Genomic DNA, 17,822 nt, shown 5'->3' with positions numbered 1-17,822 from the left:
ACATCCTTGCTAAAAAGCAAAAGAACATCTCTTCCTCTTCTCTGAGATTCCCAGGCTGGCAGCTTTTAAGTTTCCCACAAAATTTGCTGACAACCTTGAGGCTTATCACTGGCTGTACTGAGTTGCTAGTTGCTGTATGAATCAGAAGTTTATAATAAAAATCATTTAAGTTTCTATATAAAAATTTCTATAAAAATTTCAGTGCATCCCCAACCGTGGGAATAAATTTGTAATGTTTTGAGAGTTAGATTATACGTCCACTTCTCAAGGTAATGTTTTGACTTCTGTAGCCCAGGATATGTTTTGACTTTTTGTAAAAATGTCAATAGTATTGATAGTATCAATCATGCTAAGTCAAAATTGTTGTTGGGCCTATTTTCTTCTGAGTCAAGGCTATGTACCCTTGCTTGCTCACTTTGATAAACGTCACCTCTGTGAAACTCCTTCCTATAAAAAGCCCCCATGAAAACCAAATGGGGCTGTGCTCCAGGTCTGCGAGCTGGGACAGACACCACGTGGCTAATAAAAGGCTTTCAGCCAGGTTGACTAAGTGCTGCATCCTCCTTTCACCAAGGTAGGTTCAAATCCTATCAGTCCTGGGCAGCTGGAATAAATACTACTCAGATGCATCCACTCCCACCTGTCAGCAGTGGCCATCAGCCAACTGTGGAGTTAGAACCAGGGACCTCAATGGGAAAGAGGTGGTGGGGGAGAATTAATGGAAGGGGTACCCCTTCCCTGCTAGTGCTAATGAGGAAACAGGGGAGCAGGCTGGCCAAGAGAATCATGAGGAGGAAAACCCATCAGGATGGCTGCAAGGTCAAGGAGAAAAAGGAAATGGAACAAAATAAAAAGGATACAAGGAAGTCTACCAAGAGCTCTACACCCTGCACTTCAGGTTTTAGATCCTCATCACAATCACAGGGGAGCAGAAAGGTGTAGCCACAGGCCACTGAAACCACAAGAATGTTCCTGACTGCCTTGGCTCCACATTCCTTTAATCCCAGCACTGAGGAGACCTGAGTAGGAGGATTAAGCATTGAAAATCAGCCTGAGCTGGTTTGAGATTTACCTAGACAATATGAGACTTTGCCTCGTGGACCTGGAGTGGGAGAGAAAGGAAGGGAGGAAAGCTGGGAAAGGGAGAGAAAGGGAGGGAAGGAGGGAAGATGGAATGAAAGGAGATCTGGAAGAAAGGAAGGAGAAAGAGGGGAGAAGAGAAAGAGGGAGGAAAAAGAATATTACTTGAGCTTTTTGTTAACATAGTTCATTTTTGCATATATTGCTAAGAGTCAGCCACTTTTAAGTTATATTTTCACTGTCGTTTTCAGAGTGTTTTCTGCCTTGTGACTTTATTGGTGTTGTGATCCATTTCACTATAATCTCAAAGGACAATGTAGGGGAAACACAAAACAACAAAAGCCCTGTGGGATAATGCACCCCTGTAACCCCAGCATTCAGAGCCATACATCTAGTCTGCCTCTTCGTTGGTTTATTGTCTCTCACCTCTCAGCCCCCTGAGTGGTTTACATTACAGGCATGAGCTACAAGTATGGGAGCCTACTTGAGGAGATGGTTTATAGTCATTTCCCATTCATAGATTCTATGTTCCCTCCAGATAAATTTTAACTGTTGCTTCTCTTTTTCTCCCACAATTTAGCATTTAATTTCCTCTACAGTAACAATGAAAAAAAGCATAGCTAACATTTATTGAGTTTTTACATCTGCCATCACTAATCACTTTTCCAACTAGCCTAAAAACCTCGAGGCATTTATGAATACTGCTAGGGCAAAATCCTGCGCAGACCCTAATTCCTGTCATCATTGGTCATTATTACTTGAATTTGAAGGGTTTGGGGTTTTTTTGAAGGCTAGGCTAACAGACTCCCTCCTCCCACTGCCACACCCCAGAGTCCCTCCTGGTTCATACCTGCCCTCTTTTTCCATTCAGTGCCCTGAGCCACTTTATAATCCTCAGTCCATAATTTTAGTCATAAAGGCAAGACAAGCATTTGTGGGCCATCCCAAAAACTTGTTTTATGAATAGGCTCAGAATCCAATCTGACAGCTAATACATTTTCTCTCTCTCTCTCTCTCTCTGTGTGTGTGTGTGTGTGTGTGTGTGTGTGTGTGTGTGTGTGTGTGTGTGTGTGTGTGTATGTTGTTTTGTCTTGTCTTGTGTCAAGGTGAGGATCTTGAAAACAGAGCTTTGTGCTTTGACTCCACTGGCACTCATTTCTTTGGGCCACAAGTCCACTTCCAGCTTTTGTCTGGTTAATTTTAGATACAAGTCAAAGTTTTGTCTGCCCAGAATAACATCAAACTTGGATCATCTGACTCAGCCTCCTAAGTAGCTAAAATTACAGTGATAAACTAAATTGAAGGCTTGTAGCACTGTTATGACATTCTGTCTAAAGATTTCCAGAAATACTAACATCTTATATCAGGATTTACAAGTATCTAATAAGTTGCAAAAATATTATGTGTGTGTGCGCGCTACTACTGTGGATTGAGTTCAGGGCCTGGCTGCTGTCCCTTAGTTTTTGTCACCCAAAGCTGGCCCTCTTCTATATGGGCCACAACTCCACATTTGACTTTTTGCTGGTTAATTAACATGACTCTCAGATTTTTTTTTCTGGCTGTACATGCTGCCAATTGTAATCTTCATATCTCATATCTCATCTATCTGGACTCCAGTCTCCTTTTTCGTAACATGCAATCAAGAAGTTTATTAGAAAAAGCCAGGTGCTGGTGACTCCCTATAATCCTAGCTACTCAGGAAGCTGAGATCTGAGGATTCAGATTCTAAGCCATCCCAGGCAGAAAAGTCCCTAGAGATTCCTATCTCCAATAAACTATTCAAGTCTGGAAGTGCTGCTATAGGTCAAGTGGTAGAAATGCTAGCCTGAGAACAAAGAGGATCAGGGACAGTGCCCAGACTTGTCCAAAAAAAAAGTCTCAGGACTTTCCTGGCTCAGCTGACTTCAAAACACAATCATCAGAGCTCACCGGCCCCAGTACCTAGGATTACAGACATGCGCCACCATCCCCAACTCCTCCCAACACAAGAGCCCCGACTAAATCTACACTGGTCTTGTTGACAGTTATGTCTCCAGGGTTCATCATTGTGCCTCTCACTAAATGGGTCCTCAGAAATACTTGTGTGTGTGTGTGTGTGTGTGTGTGTGTGTGTGTGTGTGTGTGTCTGTCTGTCTGTCTGTCTGTCTGTCTGTCTATCTCGCTGTCTGTGTCTTGGTGTACTGGGGCTTAAACTCAGGGCCTAGGTTCTGTCCCTTGGCTTTTTCACTCAAGATTGATGCTCAACCACTTGAGCTACAGTTCTACGTTTTGCTTTTTACTGATTTTCTGAAGAGTCTCGTTAACTTTCCTGCCAAGATGGCTTTGATTCATGATCCTCAGCTCTCAGCCTCTTGAGTCGCTAGGATTACAGACATGAGCCACTGATGCCTGGCAGAAACACTTTTTGAATAGTTAAGGAAATGATAGAAACTTCTTTGCATCTTCACCACACTTCTAAGTCAATCTTTCATTTCCCCCACTTCCAACTTTGTCTCCATCCATGTACACCAGACATTTTCAAGAATCCTCTATTGTTTTAAAAACCTAATAATTATTATAAAATACCAACAATTGAACTAACTCACCTTGACCAAGCAATCAAATAAAACTTCTCAGTTTAATGCCCAATACCATGCTTGATTAGGTCTCTTCCTGCCTTTATAGCCTCATCTTTCCTCACTCAATTTCACACTTTTTTTTAAACTTATAGACACACACACAAACTGCTTTGGGCTCTCAGGACACTCATTCAATGCTATATTCATATTTTTAGTTTGTTTAGATTCCCACACCTCAGTCTGTGATCTTGAATGGGATTCTGGAACCTTTCCATGGTTTATCTCAGCTCCCTACCTCTTAGCAGGAACCAAATCAGAACATCAAGAAAAACAGCTGTCATTCAAGCAATGTTTCTTTGCAGCAAAAAAACGGAAACCAGGAAGAATCACCACCAAAACACGCAGTTCATTTGGGTAGGGAATGTTTATTCAAGAGGGGAGAAAACTATCATCTCATCATGTGAGTGCATATGGGTGCACTTAGTGTGGCAACAGACTCCTTCCAACTTCCCAAGTCGTGGAAAAGAAGCTTTATCTCTTCTCTGAGTTGAGATATTGGTATTGTAATGAAGGAAAGTTTGGCTCTTGGTTAGGATAGCTTGTGAAACATTATTTCTGAGAAATAATTTCAAGGAGATTTATTAGGAAAGCCACCATAATTGGAGGCTCAAAGTACTGAAGGCAGCAGCCTGTTTCCTGCTCTCCTGGACTGCTGAGTGGGAGACAGCCACATCCACCTTTCCCAGCCTTTCTATAAAAGGCCAATTCTACTCTCCTGCCAATTGTCAGAGGTCTCTTGGGAGGACTATTTATCTCTGTGCCCTATGACACTACATTTATGATGGATTAGTGGTGGAAAGAAGAGGTTATTTTTTTCCCCAAATAGATAACAAATTGCTCAGAATAATTTGGTGGATTAGCCACTTGATCCTCCTTTATTGAAGCATTACCTTCATTACAAAATAAGTGATTAGATATAAATCAGATCTGCCTCTGAGCACTGTTTTCCATGGCTCTATGTATTGATTTTTGCATGTGAAATGCCAAAGTTTTTAAATTATATAGTTCTTTATGTAGGTCTTGATAACTAGGAGGCCAATCTTTTTTTCCTTTCTTTTTCTTTTTTAAACTCAGGGCCTTGTGCGTGCTTGGCAGGCATTCTGCAGATAAAATAGCTTCCAAAGCTTTGGAATCTGCAGACTCTTCTCCAAGCCCCCAAGCCCCGCCCCAGCTTCCACCTGTTGGGGGGGGAAATTCTCCCCAAACCCCGCCCCTAATTGCACCTGGGGGGGAATTTGCCCCAAACCCCGTCCCTGTTTCCACCTTAGGGGCGGGCTCTGCCCAAGCCCCGCCCCTGCTCACACGCTGCAGTAGCAGCAGCAGCAGCAGCCAGAGCTGGCGTGCACACTGCAGGCATCTGCTGCTGCGATGGCACTAGCCACAAGCGACGCCGCTTACTTCCGGAGGAGCAGCCTGTTGTGGTTCACGGTCATCCCCATGTCCTTCGGGTACTACACGGTAAGGGCGGTGGCCCACGTCTTCCGCGTCCCCTCGTAGCAGGAGGCGCGCGTGGTGGGCCGGGAACCGAGGCGCGCGTGCGCAGTGAGCACTCCCGGAAAAAAAAACAATGAAAGTGCGGGCGCGCACGTGAGCCTGGGGCTCGCCGAGGTCTAGATCCTGAGGATCCGGCCCGCCTGGTTTTCCCTGGGTGGGGCGGGGACTGCTTCGAGTCCTAGGCTTTCAAGATGGTGGAGGCGAAGTCCGAGGTCCGGCGGAATGCCTCCACCTTTTTCCGCACAGCCCGACCTCTGCCCTCGCTGGTTACTGTCCTGATGCTGGGCTACGTCGCGGTAAGGCGTGCGCTGCGCGGCGCATCCGTTTTGGGTCCACCCGGCCCTCGTAGCGTGAGGTAGCGCTCTGTGTGTAGGGGGGGGCGGTTGGAAGAGGTGGTCTTTCTGCGCATGTGCGCTGGGCGGTTGCCTAGGTGACCGGGTACGCGGGTGCTGGTGGGCTCCTTGGAGGGATTTTGCTTCTGGATGTTTCCGCCCGTGAGTCTTCCTCCCTGCAGAGGTTCCCAGGCCTGGCGTGGGATAGTCGAGTTGACTGCCATCGGCCTGTACTTGAAGCCCTTGGAATTGCTTGGGAATCAGCTCATTTCTGGAAGGGGGGGTGAATGTAAAGGATGGGTAGGATTTAGGGTACTGCTGGGCTTAGGTGTGCGAGTAAGTTCTGCAAGCCAGGACGGCTTTTGTCTAGCTGGCAGGAGGTTTAAAGGAGAATGGGGGGAAACGCTGGGAAATCCATGGTGGAGGGGGGCCAAGTTGGTTCGATTATGAAGGAAAGTAGAGCCATTTTCGATATTTCCCAGGAGAACCTAGAGAATGGGCATTTGTCCTGAATGGTCGGTGGATATGTGGCGTGTGACTGACATCTCTGTCCTGGTTTTCCCATGTACGACACGGAGGCCTGAACTGAACATTTTCTAAAGCCATTTCTGCCCCATGATGCTATGTCTCTAGTTAGACAATAGAAGGAAAAGACTTCACATTGAGATCATTGTAGAGCAGGTAGAAAACTGCCTCTTCTGTTCCATCGGTTTGGGGGAGTGATGGATCTGAATGGAACAATAAAATGTGGAGCTGTTAGCACATGATTATCTTCAGAGATTAAAGATAGACTGTGGGGAAGTTGATACTACAGAAACCTTGTATGACTCAGTCGTAACTATTAGAATTTCACAAACCTAATAGAGTTTTTCCAACTCGGTGAAGTAGATCATTCCCAGTTGTAGAGCTACCAAAAAAGAGAGAAAAGGGAGTTTGACTTTGTTGGTTTTTTTTTTTTAATCTTTAAGTAGTTATATAAAAGGTTAATTCAGGTTGTGAATTCAATGCATCTTGATCAGTGTCACCTCTGTTATCATTCTCCGCTGGGGGAAAAAAAAGGAGTTGTGCCTCGGGGCGCTGGTGGCTCACACCTGTAATCCTAGCTACTCAGGAGGCTGAGATCTGAGGATCGTGGTTCAAAGCCAGCCCGGGCAGGAGAGACCATGAGACTCCTATCTCCAATAAACCATCAGAAAACCGGAAGTGGTGCTGTAGCTCAAGTGGTAGAGCACTCGCCTTGAGCTGAAGAGCTGAGGGACAGCGCCCAGGCCCAGAGTTCAAGCCCCACGACCGACAAAAAAAAAAAGGAGTTGTGAATTAAATAGGAGTTTGAATCAAGTCATAATTTCTGCAATAAGAAGATAGCCAAGATGTATAAACACTTAAAGATTGTTAAAAAAAAAAAAAGGGGGGGGGACTGGGAAGGTAGCTCAGTGGTAGAGAGAGCGCTTGCTTTGCATGCATGAGGCCCTGGGTTCGATTCCTCAGCACCACCTAAGCAGAAAAAAAAAAAAGCCAGAAGTGGTGCTATGGCTCAAGTGGTGGTGTGCTAGCCTTGAGCTGAAGAGCTGAGGGACAGCGCCCAGGTCCAGAGTTCAGGCCCCATGACCGGACCCCCCCCCCCAAAAAAAAAAAAGATTGTTAAAAAAAAAAAAAAACCTTCATAAGTAATGGTTTTTCCTGAAGTTCAGAAAGAAAAAGAGCCAGCCAGCCTGGGCACTAAATCTGATAAGCACATAGTTTACTCTGCATACATTGTCCAATTAAGGTGCTTTTAGAAACTAAAAGTCAAGACCTGGGGACCAAATGCATTTGTGTCTTTGATCAGTAGTGGTTTTTTGTAGAATCACTATTCTTTGATAGCTACTCTCAAAAAAAACCCCCAAAAACTTGCTTTTAAGAAACCTAATAGTCATTGTGTGCTTTGATTCTGTTTCAGTGGGTTGTCCTCTGGCCCCAGAGTATCCCTTACCAGAGCCTTGGGCCCCTGGGGTCCTTCACACAGTACCTGATAGACCACCATCACACCCTCCTACACAATGGGTAAGGAGAGCTGCAGAAATGGGTTGTGGACATTGTCGATCCAGTCTCTTTTGAGGTTTTTAAGTGATACTAGTCACATGAACATACCTTTCTTTTTAAAGTTGCTGTGTTAGATTTCACCAACAGGTTCTATCACCTTAAACCCAACTGACCTTTTGGTTTCTTTTATTTCAGGTTTTGGCTTGCCTGGCTAATTCATGTGGGAGAGTCCTTATATGCTATGGTATTGTGCAGGTAACTTTTCGTAATAGGTCCTTGTCACCTTTCTCCTGGTGTCTAGTGTAAGTTGCAAGGAGGCACAGTTAAATAATTCACACACTTTTAAGCTGAGAGCACTCTCAAGTAGAGCAAAACCCCTATACCTAAGCTGTAAGTCTGCCACAGAGGGAGTTCTCAGTGAATATTTGATGAATGAGTACCATTCACTTATGTTGGTTAATTAGTTACTTAGATGACTTTTGTTGTGTTTTAAAAGCTCTCTGTCTAGTCCCAACTACAACAAAAGATTAGGGTCTGTCTTCTAGTTTGTAGAAGAGTTATATTTTATGTAAGCATAAATAGAAACTATGGTCTAATACAGAAGCTGATTGTGATAATATGAAATTGTTTTGCAGCTCATCATTTTTGTATATTTCTAAAAGTACCAAATTAAGTAGTTTATTATTGCTCATAGTTGTTTTAGATTTTTGGTTTGTTTGTTTTTGCTGGTTCTGGAGTTTGAACTTTGGAGTTTAGCTTTGAGCTTAGTAAGCAGGAGCCATTCCTTCAGCCCAAGGGTTAATTTGGAAAGGAATTACCCAACACAAATCTCGTCTGCATGTAGTTGGGCCTTTCAGGCAAGCTTCCTTTTAAACCAGCTGTGTCTGCAGGCAGCTTCCTGTCCCTCCAACATAGTACTCTGCAATTCTGCAAGGGTGTAGCCATGTTTCCTTACTCCCACCGGGCAGGCTGAACCAGTTTCTGCACTGAGATCCTAATCCTTTTTCCCAATCCCGTGGTTTGATTTGAAGCTGGTTTCTGGGCTTGATTTGGGCACTTTGCATCTGTTGTAGTATGAATCCTATCAAAGCTGGATGAAATACATACTATTTTTCATACAGGAAAACTGTGTGAGTGGCTAAGTAATTATCCAGGCCACAGCCATTTGGGGCAAAGCTAGGATTCTCCTCTGGTCTATCTTCAAAACATTTGCTGTCACTGAGCACCAGTGGCTCACACCCATAATCTTAGCGACTCTGGAGGCTGAGACAGGAGGATCACCTTTTGAAGCTAGCCAGTGCAGAAAAGTCTGTGAAACTCTTATCCCCAATTAACCAGACAAAAGCCAGAGTGGATCTGTGGCTCAAGTGGTAGAGAGCCAGCCTTGAGTGGAAAAAGCTAAGGGACAGCACCAGGCCTGAAGTTCAAGCCCTAGTACGGGGAGGGGTGGGGAGGCTGTGGGGGATCTCTGAAGACATACTAGAGCTTTTAACCCCCCAGCGGTCAGAAGCACCTGAGAAACAGTATCCCCAAATAACAGCAAACTGGTCCTCCGGGAACAGTGTACCATTTGAGATGCATCTAGAAAGGAAGACAGATGAAAACAATATGAGCTAAGCATTCAAATTCGTGAGACACAGCAAAATAAATCCAGTAAAACTTGATGGAAGTTATAAATGAAACAAAATAAATTTAGAAGATAATATTTTACCCTATAACTGAATGGAACTCTAAAATTAAAATTCTGGTGTTTAATTTTGCTCGTTCTTTTTCAGGTCTAAAGGAATCACAGACAGCCGGACTCAGCTCCTCTGGTTCCTGCAGACGTTTCTCCTTGGGATAGCATCTCTCTCCATCTTGATCGCTTATAGACCAAAGCACCAAAAACGCACTTGAATCTACACTCTCTCCATTTGTACATGCCATTTCTTCTTTATGGAGGTGCTAGGTTTACTTGATCATTCCACTTTCTAGGAAGTACCTGTCCTGCTAAGTTATTTAAGACCCTCTAATTAGGCGTCTTTCTCTCCTGTGTTCTGTTTAAGCTTGAATAGGTCAGGTTGTTCCTTCAGAAAGAACTGGGCACCTGTGGCTCATGCTTGTAATCCTATAGCTACTCAGGAGGCTGTGAACTGAGGATCACAGTTCAAAACCAGCCCTGGCAGGAAAATCTGAGCGATTCTTATCTCCAATTAACTACTCCCAGAAATGCTGAAAGTGGAGTTATGCTCAAGTAAAGTGATTCTTATCTCCAATTAACTACTCCCAGAAATGCTGAAAGTGGAGTTATGGCTCAAGTAATAGAGTGCTAGCCTTGAACAGAAAAGCTCAACGACAACACCAGGCTTTGAGTTAAAGCCCCACGACAGGAAAGAAAGAAGAGAAAAAGAAAAGATTCTGGCTTTCCAGCCCTGCAAACTCACCAGCTTGGCAGAAAGCTCAAGATCACCTTCCCTAGGTCTTGGCTGTGTTGATGCTTGTCTGCCCTCAGCTAGGGCATATATTGGGTTTGCCCATTGGTCACCTTTGCTCCCACTTTCCCATCAATGCACCATCCTCATCACCGCCATCTTCTCTCTCCTTTCCCCAAATTTTTTTCCCACCTTTTGAGACCTAGTTGGACATTCTCACAGTACCTGAGTTCCACACACATGTATTAGGCACACTGATCCTTAGAAACTCACTTCTCAAACTACAGAGAAAAAGAACCAAACAGGGGCCTTGCTGAGGGATGACAGAGAAGCCTAGAGCCACCTGCTAAGACCCAACAGCAGGGTGGGAACGTCCTCCCCCATGAGGCCAGCCAGAGGAGATCCTGGAACACCCAGCTCTGTAGCCTGAGGGGTCTGATGGCCCCTGCTTGATGCTCTTTCCTCTCAGGCCACATCGTAGACAGCTTTCCTTGCCCTGGCCCTGTCCCGAGGTGGGGATCTTCTGGACTGCAGACTGTAGAAGGCGCAAGAAATCACAATTCTCAGCTGCCCAAGCCTGTCTACCTATATCATAAATATCCTAATCGTTTTTGATAGAAAAAGATCCCCTATCTCTGGTTTAGAGGGATGAGGGAGAGAGAAGAAGAAGGATGGAGAACACCTAGGAAATCATAATAAAAAGACAGTGCAACCATGTATGAAGCTGGCATAAGGAATCTGAACGCCGTTGATCAGTATGCTGGGTGTGGAAAGCAAGAAATAAGATTAATATATAGGCAAGTCTGAAGCACCACAGCAAAACCCCTTGGTATAATTAATACATATTAAAAAAGAATGACAGGTAGCTGGGAAAGTGGCTTAGCGGTAGAGTGCCTGCCTAGCATGCATGAAGCCCTGGGTTCCATTCCTAGTACCACCTAAAAACGGGGGAAAAAAAACAAGTGATAAGTGGTGCTGTGGCTCAAGTGGTAGAGCCTTGAGCAAAAGAAGCTCAGGGACAGTGCCCAGGCCCTGAATTCAAGCCCCAGGACTGGAAAAAAAAAAAAAAAAGTGACAGGAAACTAAAACATGCTCTCTGCTGGGGGGCGGGGGAGCATGTAGAGAAGTAAGTATGGATGAATATGATCAAAAGAGTTCCTTTGTATATATGAAAATGGAACACTGAAACCCGTTGAAATAGTTTTAAGAGTATGGACTGAGGGACTGTGCTAGAGGGGGTAAGGTTGATGAGGGACATGGTTTACATGTGTGAAAAGGTCACAGTGAAGCCCCTCCTCCCCCATACAATTGATATGTCAGATTATCAAGTAAGATGGATTAACTTGAATTAAAAATGCTGTGAATTAACTCTCCAGCTAAAGGGCTTCCTTTTTGAATTTGTCAGGTTTTGTTTGCAGGTACGGGGCCTGAACTCATGCTCTTCAAGCTGCTTTATTCATCGTGCTTATTCACAGCTGGCCCTCTTTGCCATTTGTACCACACCCAGCTTTTTGGTGGATATTTCAAAGGTAGAATCTCAAGAATTTTCTGCAAGAGCTTGCTTCAAACCTCAACCCTCCAGGCCTCAGCCTCCTAAGCAGCTAGGATTACAGGTGTGAGATACCAGCACCTGACTCTTTGAATATATTGACCACGTTTGATTTTTTTTTTTTCCTCAAATAGGTCCTATTTGTGGGACGGTTTGTCACTGACAAAGAAGTGCAAGCCAGGCTCATGTTTGTAATCGTAGCTACTCAGGAGGCTGGGATCTGAGGATCATGACTTTTTGTTTGTTTTTGGTTTTGTCTGTCATGGGGCCTGAACTCCAGCCTAGGCGCTGTCCCTCGGCTCTTCAGCTCAAGACTAGCACTTTACCACATGAGCCACAGTGCTACTTCCGGCTTTTTCTGCTTATGTGATGCTTAGGAATCGAACCCAGGACTTCATGCATGCAAGGCAAGCACTCTACCACTGAGCCACCTTCCCAGCCCCTGAAAGTCATTTAAATCCAGCTTAAGCAGAAAGTCCATGAGACTTACCTTGAATTAGCCAACAAAAAGCCATAAATGGAGCTGTGGCTCAAATAGTGTATCACTGGCCTTCAGCATAAAAGTTTCAGGAAAAAAATCCGGGCCCTGAGTTCAAGCATAAAAAAAGTACAGGCTAGGAGGGCAGCTCAGTCCTAGAGCTCTTTCCCAACATGCAAGGCCCTGGGTTCCCTCCCCAGCACTGCAAAAATAAGTGAAGGGGAAGCATGTCCTGGCTGTGGAATATATGGTGTATTCCCCCTCTCCCCCAACAAGCAGGTTTGTAGAACTGCCCATGATCCATCATAACCCCTACATTCACTGGGTCAGTAGAGTACAGTGTCTCCATTTTCATTCAGCATTTGGTTAAAATCTGCAGCAAGAAATTAGTGCTCTGCCTATTTTTTTTGGGGGGGGGTCTGTCATGGGCCTGAACTCTGGGCCTGGGCGCTGTCCCTCAGCTCTTCAGCTCAAGACTAGTGCTCTACCACTTGAGCCACAGTGCCACTCCCAGCCTTTTCTGCTTATGTGGTGCTGAGGAATTGAACCCAGAGCCTCAAGCATGCAAGGCAAGCATTTTACCACTGAGCCACCTTCCCAGCCCCCCACTTATTTTTTTTAACACAAAACATATAAGATCCTATCATCTTATTTAGTGATTTGCCCTGACTTCTAGAGGGAACTTTAGTGAACAAATGTTGAAGGTCATTCACTTTAGAGAAACCCCTCCCCCAAACAGCATCCCAGCAAGGATGAACAACTTACCCAAGCCCACCCAATGGAAGGCAGGAGGATCTCATTTGAAGCCAGCCTGGACTACTCAGTGAGAACCTATCACACACATGTATGTACACACACACACACACACCAAGGCAGTCTGAGGTAGTAGCACTTCTCAGAGGCTTGTGGTATTTTAAAAAAATTATTTGCTTATTAAGGAATGTAATAACACAAAGCCAAATTTCTCAGGAAAATAAGAAACTGGGGGCTGGGAAGGTGGCTCAGTGGTAGAGTACTTGCCTTGCATGCATGAGGCCCTGGGTTCGATTCCTCAGTACCACATAAGAAAAAAAAAAAAAAAAAGCTGGAAGTGGTGCTGTGGCTCAAGTGGTAGAGTGCTAGCCTTGAGCCGAAGAGCTGAGGGACAGTGTCCAGGCCCAGAGTTCAGGCCCCACAACCGGACCAAAAAGAAAAAAAAAAAAAGAAATTGCTCTTTGCCTTTGGACACTGGGAACATTAAGATCACAAAATATGATTATTGCAATCTTACTTTTATTTAACCTTGTATAAAGAACATTAATATGTGATTTATCTTTCCTGCTGTATTGCAAATAAAAGCAAACACATGCAAATAAGCTTCATAGCCATATGAATCAGCTTTGGAGCGCTATAGTCTCAGAAGGCTGAAGCAGGATGACTATGTGTTCCTGGCTGGCCCATTCTACATGGTGAGACCCTATTTCAAAGCCTGCTTTCCCCATGAACTCTCTACAATCTCAGCAAATGGGAATTATTCACTCTGAGGTGATCAGAAAGCCTGAGCTAAATTCATATACCCTTCCTGCTACTGGGAAATCAAACTGTCCAGTGAACACATGACCAGGGACTGATGAAGGCCTAGGTCAAAGTGGAGAGGAAAATGTAATAACGAAGCAACCCTCAGAGTGGGCAGGCAGTTAACAAGACACACTTTTGTCCTGTTACTGCTGTTGCTACTCCTTGGGAGCAAATGTTAGCAAACAGGGATGGAAGAGGCCTTGGGCTTTTGAGTCACAGCTTTGTTCAAAAAGTTGCCCACACTTAAAGCTATATCACTCCGAATTTCATTTATGTCTGTGGCTGGGGGTACTAGGGCTTAAACTCAGGGACACACACTCTTGCTTGGCTTTTTTGATCAAGTCTGGCACTCTGCCACTTGAACCACAGCTCCTTTTCTGATTTTTTTTTGCTGTTTAATTGAAGATGAGAGTCTCTCAGATCTGTCTGTCCCATCTGGTTTTGAACCTTGATCCTCAGATCTCAGTTGCCTACCTAGCTAGGATTATAGGCATGAGCCACCAAAACCCAGCTTGTTTATTTCCTTGTAATTCCCATTTCTCTGTTGACTCCAGACAATTTCAATGTGTCTTACATGCACGTTTTCTTGCAAAAAATATATTGTTCTGTGTGTACTTATCTTAATGAAAGGCTCCATGTTGCTATAGGTCCATTGCTACTAACCTCTGGTATCTTGCAAAGGGGGTCTGAGTTTGGGTAACTGATTTATTTTCATTTAATTTTTGACAGTTTGCCAACAAGCACTTAGTTGCTCACATTGTTTTTCTCTTGAGAGAGAAAACTTGTCTCCCAGATGGTGAGAACCAATTGAAATCTACATAGTTTGTGAACAAGACAATCTTAGGGGGAAAAAAAAATCCAGGCTGGCCAACTAGCATAGCTCAAAAAAAAAAAAAATGTTTTACCCGATTTAGCTAGAATTGCATTAAGTCACACAATAGATATGAGATGAAATCATGTTGGTGACTCACTTCTAATCAGAATACTGGAAGGGACTCAGAAACAGGAAAGTAACCACTAATGTCACACATCCAATTCAGTGACAGATCAGTGAAACAATGTAGAATGGTGTGCCCGATATAACATATACAGCAGCATGCCCTTGACTCCCAAAGTTTGCAAACGTTACCCAGGACTGAAGCAGAAAGAGAATAGAATTCTGCCCATGTTACTGGCGCCTGTCTTCGATAACATGTCCATGGCAACACATAATACTGTAAACACTCTTCAAACCCAAGGGTTTTCTTGCCATTGGCTAATAGTACAACGATAATACATTGCACATGTACACACGATAGGGGTATTTATAACATCTGCACAGCTGGCTTCCAGACTTCTGAGTATTTCCTAGGAAACCAAAAATATCCACATTATGCAATTTCAGAGTTTAATGTGTCACTAGTATTATCCTGGTGTCCTGTCATGTTGGCCACCAAACACATTTTGACCAGAGGATGATCCCTTGTGCAATCCCATCATGCCCTTTGAGTCTATAGGCATGCTACAGAATAGCTTCCAGGTTAGCAAGAGCAAGCAGTCATTTGTGTTATGGAAAGCCAGTCATTGGAATAATAACCTTTCTTGCAAGCTTTCAGCTAACCCTACTTTAACCCTTTGGTGCAGCAAGCCCATTTTTCCCACTTAGAAAGTGTGACCTAATGAATCAGTAGCTTGTTTAGAGTCAGAAGCCGTGAGTGAAAGAATCAGCAATCAAACCTAGATCCCTGAAGCTCCAAAGCTGATATTCACAACTTACCTCCAGAGCTTAGTGGTTGTAAATGACCGATGAAGCCACAGCACAAAGTGAAATACAATTTTCTGTGAAATAAATATTTAAATAACCTATACCATCTAATTTCTTTCAAGGCCTCAAGGATCCCAGGCAGGCACTCAACCACTTGAGACACCCAGACCTAAACCAGCCTTTTTTTTATTGTCATGGTGCTTGAACTCAGGACCTGGGTGCTATTCTTGCACTCTTTTGCTCAAGACTAGCACTCTACCACTTTGAGCCACAGCTCCACATCTGGTTTTTAAGTGATTAATTGGAGATAAGAGTCTCACAGACTTTTCTGCCCAGTCTGGCTTTGAACCACCATCCTCAGATCTCAGCCTCCTGAGTAGCTAGAATTACAGGCATGAGCCACTAATGCTCAGCCTTTTTTGCCTCAACTATTTTGGGAATAAAATTTCCCATTTTGCCCAGGGCCAGCCTTCTATCTAAGCCTCCCACCTAGTTTAAAATTATGTGTGTATCACAGTGCTCTGTTTGTTGGTTGAAATGGGCTCTCAGTAACTTTCTGCCCTCTGAACTTACACCACATCTCCATCCATCCCACTATGTAGCTGGGGTTACAAGCATATACAACCATGCCCAGTATACCATCTAATTTCTTTTTTTTCTTTTTTTGGTCCGATCCTGGGGCCTGAACTCTGGGCTTGGGCGCTGACCCTCAGCTCTTCAGCTCAAGGCTAATGCTCTACCACTTGAGCCACAGCGCCACTTCCGGCTTTTTTCTTTTTGCTTATGTGGTGCTGAGGAATTAAACCCAGGGCCTCAGGCATGCAAGGCAAGCACTCTACCACTGAGCCAACTTCCCAGCCCACCATCTAATTTCTTATCAGAAAATGACTCCACTAATACTTCAAGCCAAAGATGCATCTGAGCCTGGCACCAGTGGCTCACACCTATATTCCTAGCTACTCAGGAGGCTGAAATCTGAGCATCATAGTTCAAAGCCATCCTGGACACAAAAGTCCCTGTGAGATTCTTGTTTCCAATAAGCCACTCAAAAACTGGAAGTGGAGCTGTGGCTCAAAGCGGTAGAGCACTAGCCTTGAGCAAAAGAGCTCAGGGACAGCACCTAGGCCCTTGTTCAGGCCCCACGAATGATAAAAAAAAAAAAAAAGATGGTTCTGAAATGGCATCTAGTAGGAAGAGGGTCAGCTGGATCTGATGGAGGACAGGGCCAAAGCAGCCTCCTTGTGGCCCCAAAGAATTTGCATTTGTGGTCATTAGAGCCTTGTAAAAGATCCCAGGGTCCTCCTTTCTCACTACAGTGAATTAAGTCATGAGAAGGAGGATCGGATGCCAGCTTGGGGGAACAGCGTTGGGTGTGGCTTTGGTTACCCAGCATCCATCCAAGTTCAATGGACTGAGGGCTTGTGGGATTGAAGTGAAGAGGCCTCTCCCCCAGGCCCAGGTCCACCCACCTGTCTCCCATGATCAGACAGCCCCAAAGCAGCCCACTGTGACTGACCCCAAGTACTATACATGATTCTTGTGTGGAGTTCCACCCAGACCAGATGGAGTGAATAGCCACTAGACATTGGCCTCCAGCCTCACACACCGGGCATCTTGAAGCATGGGCCAGTTGGGCATGAAGAGGCCGCTGGGTAGATGGAAAAACTGAGCTGGAGCAGTGAGTTATTACAGTTGAGCGAACATGAGACCTCAATTTCTTGGGAAATCAAGAAACTATTGGCTTTCTGGCCTTGGCCTTCTGCATATAGCCTGACCCTAAATTCTTCTGGGTGTAGTTCAGCTGCTCTGTGTCTCTGAGTCCTGTTCTTTGATCAGGATCCTACCACTTCCCAGCTGAGCATATCTCCACATTTCCCTCTGGCTGCAACTATTCTTTTACAGTTACCTGATGCAAAGGAATGAAATCAAGATTGGGAAGGAAGATTCCATTCCTGAGTTTCATTTATTTCTTTTTCTTTTCTTCCCTCCTTCTCTCCCTCTCTCTTTCCTTCCTTCCCTCCCTCCCTCCCTCCCCCTCTTTCTTTCTTCCTTTTTTTCTCTTTTCCTTCCTTCCTTCCTTCCTTCCTTCCTTCCTTCCTTCCTTCCTTCCTTCCTTCCTTTCTTTCTTTCTTTCTTTCTTTCTTTCTTTCTTTCTTTCTTTCTTTCTGTCTTTTTCTTTCTTTCTCTTCCTTCCTTCCTTCCTTCCTTCCTTCCTTCCTTCCTTCCTTCCTTCCTTTCTTTCTTTTTCTTTTTTGTGCAAATAGTTTGCGCCAGAACTCAAGGCCTGGATGTTCTCCTCTAGCATTTTCAACACAAGGCTTGTGCTCTACCACCTGAGCCACAGGTCTCCTGGCATTTTTGGTGGTTAATTGAATAGAAAAGTCTCACAATTTTCTGTCCAGGCTGGCTTCAAACTGCAGTCCTCAGATGTCAACCTCTTGAATAGTTAGGATTACCAATCACAAGCTACTGGTGCTTGTCAGGAAGAAGAGAGAGAAAAGGTAGGGGAGCTCAAAGCTACAAACATAGCAGGATAC

The 17,822-nt window shown here is 44.5% G+C and overlaps 1 protein-coding gene across 2 annotated transcripts; it reads left to right on the top strand.

The window, feature by feature from the left end:
* The first annotated feature begins 5,038 nt into the window (after nucleotides 1-5,038).
* Tmem254 (transmembrane protein 254) lies at nucleotides 5,039-11,332 on the top strand. Of its 2 annotated transcripts, none has more exons than XM_070020714.1 (4): nucleotides 5,039-5,156; nucleotides 7,464-7,567; nucleotides 7,742-7,801; nucleotides 9,322-11,332. In XM_070020714.1, exons 1-4 carry the CDS (start codon nucleotides 5,067-5,069, stop codon nucleotides 9,440-9,442), a joined length of 375 nt encoding a protein of 124 aa, XP_069876815.1. In that variant the 5' UTR covers nucleotides 5,039-5,066; the 3' UTR covers nucleotides 9,443-11,332. The 2 variants fall into 2 exon arrangements, with proteins under 2 accessions (XP_069876815.1, XP_069876814.1); XM_070020713.1 differs by lacking the exon at nucleotides 5,039-5,156 and adding an exon at nucleotides 5,260-5,488.
* The last annotated feature ends 6,490 nt before the right edge of the window (nucleotides 11,333-17,822 follow it).

This window comes from Dipodomys merriami, unplaced genomic scaffold (genome assembly GCF_024711535.1).
Source record: "Dipodomys merriami isolate MVZ:Mamm:240054 unplaced genomic scaffold, mDipMer1.0.p SCAF_14, whole genome shotgun sequence".
NCBI lineage: Eukaryota > Metazoa > Chordata > Mammalia > Rodentia > Heteromyidae > Dipodomys > Dipodomys merriami.
The sequence above is the reverse complement of the archived record's forward strand: the minus strand, read 5'-3'. Positions and strand labels throughout refer to the sequence as shown.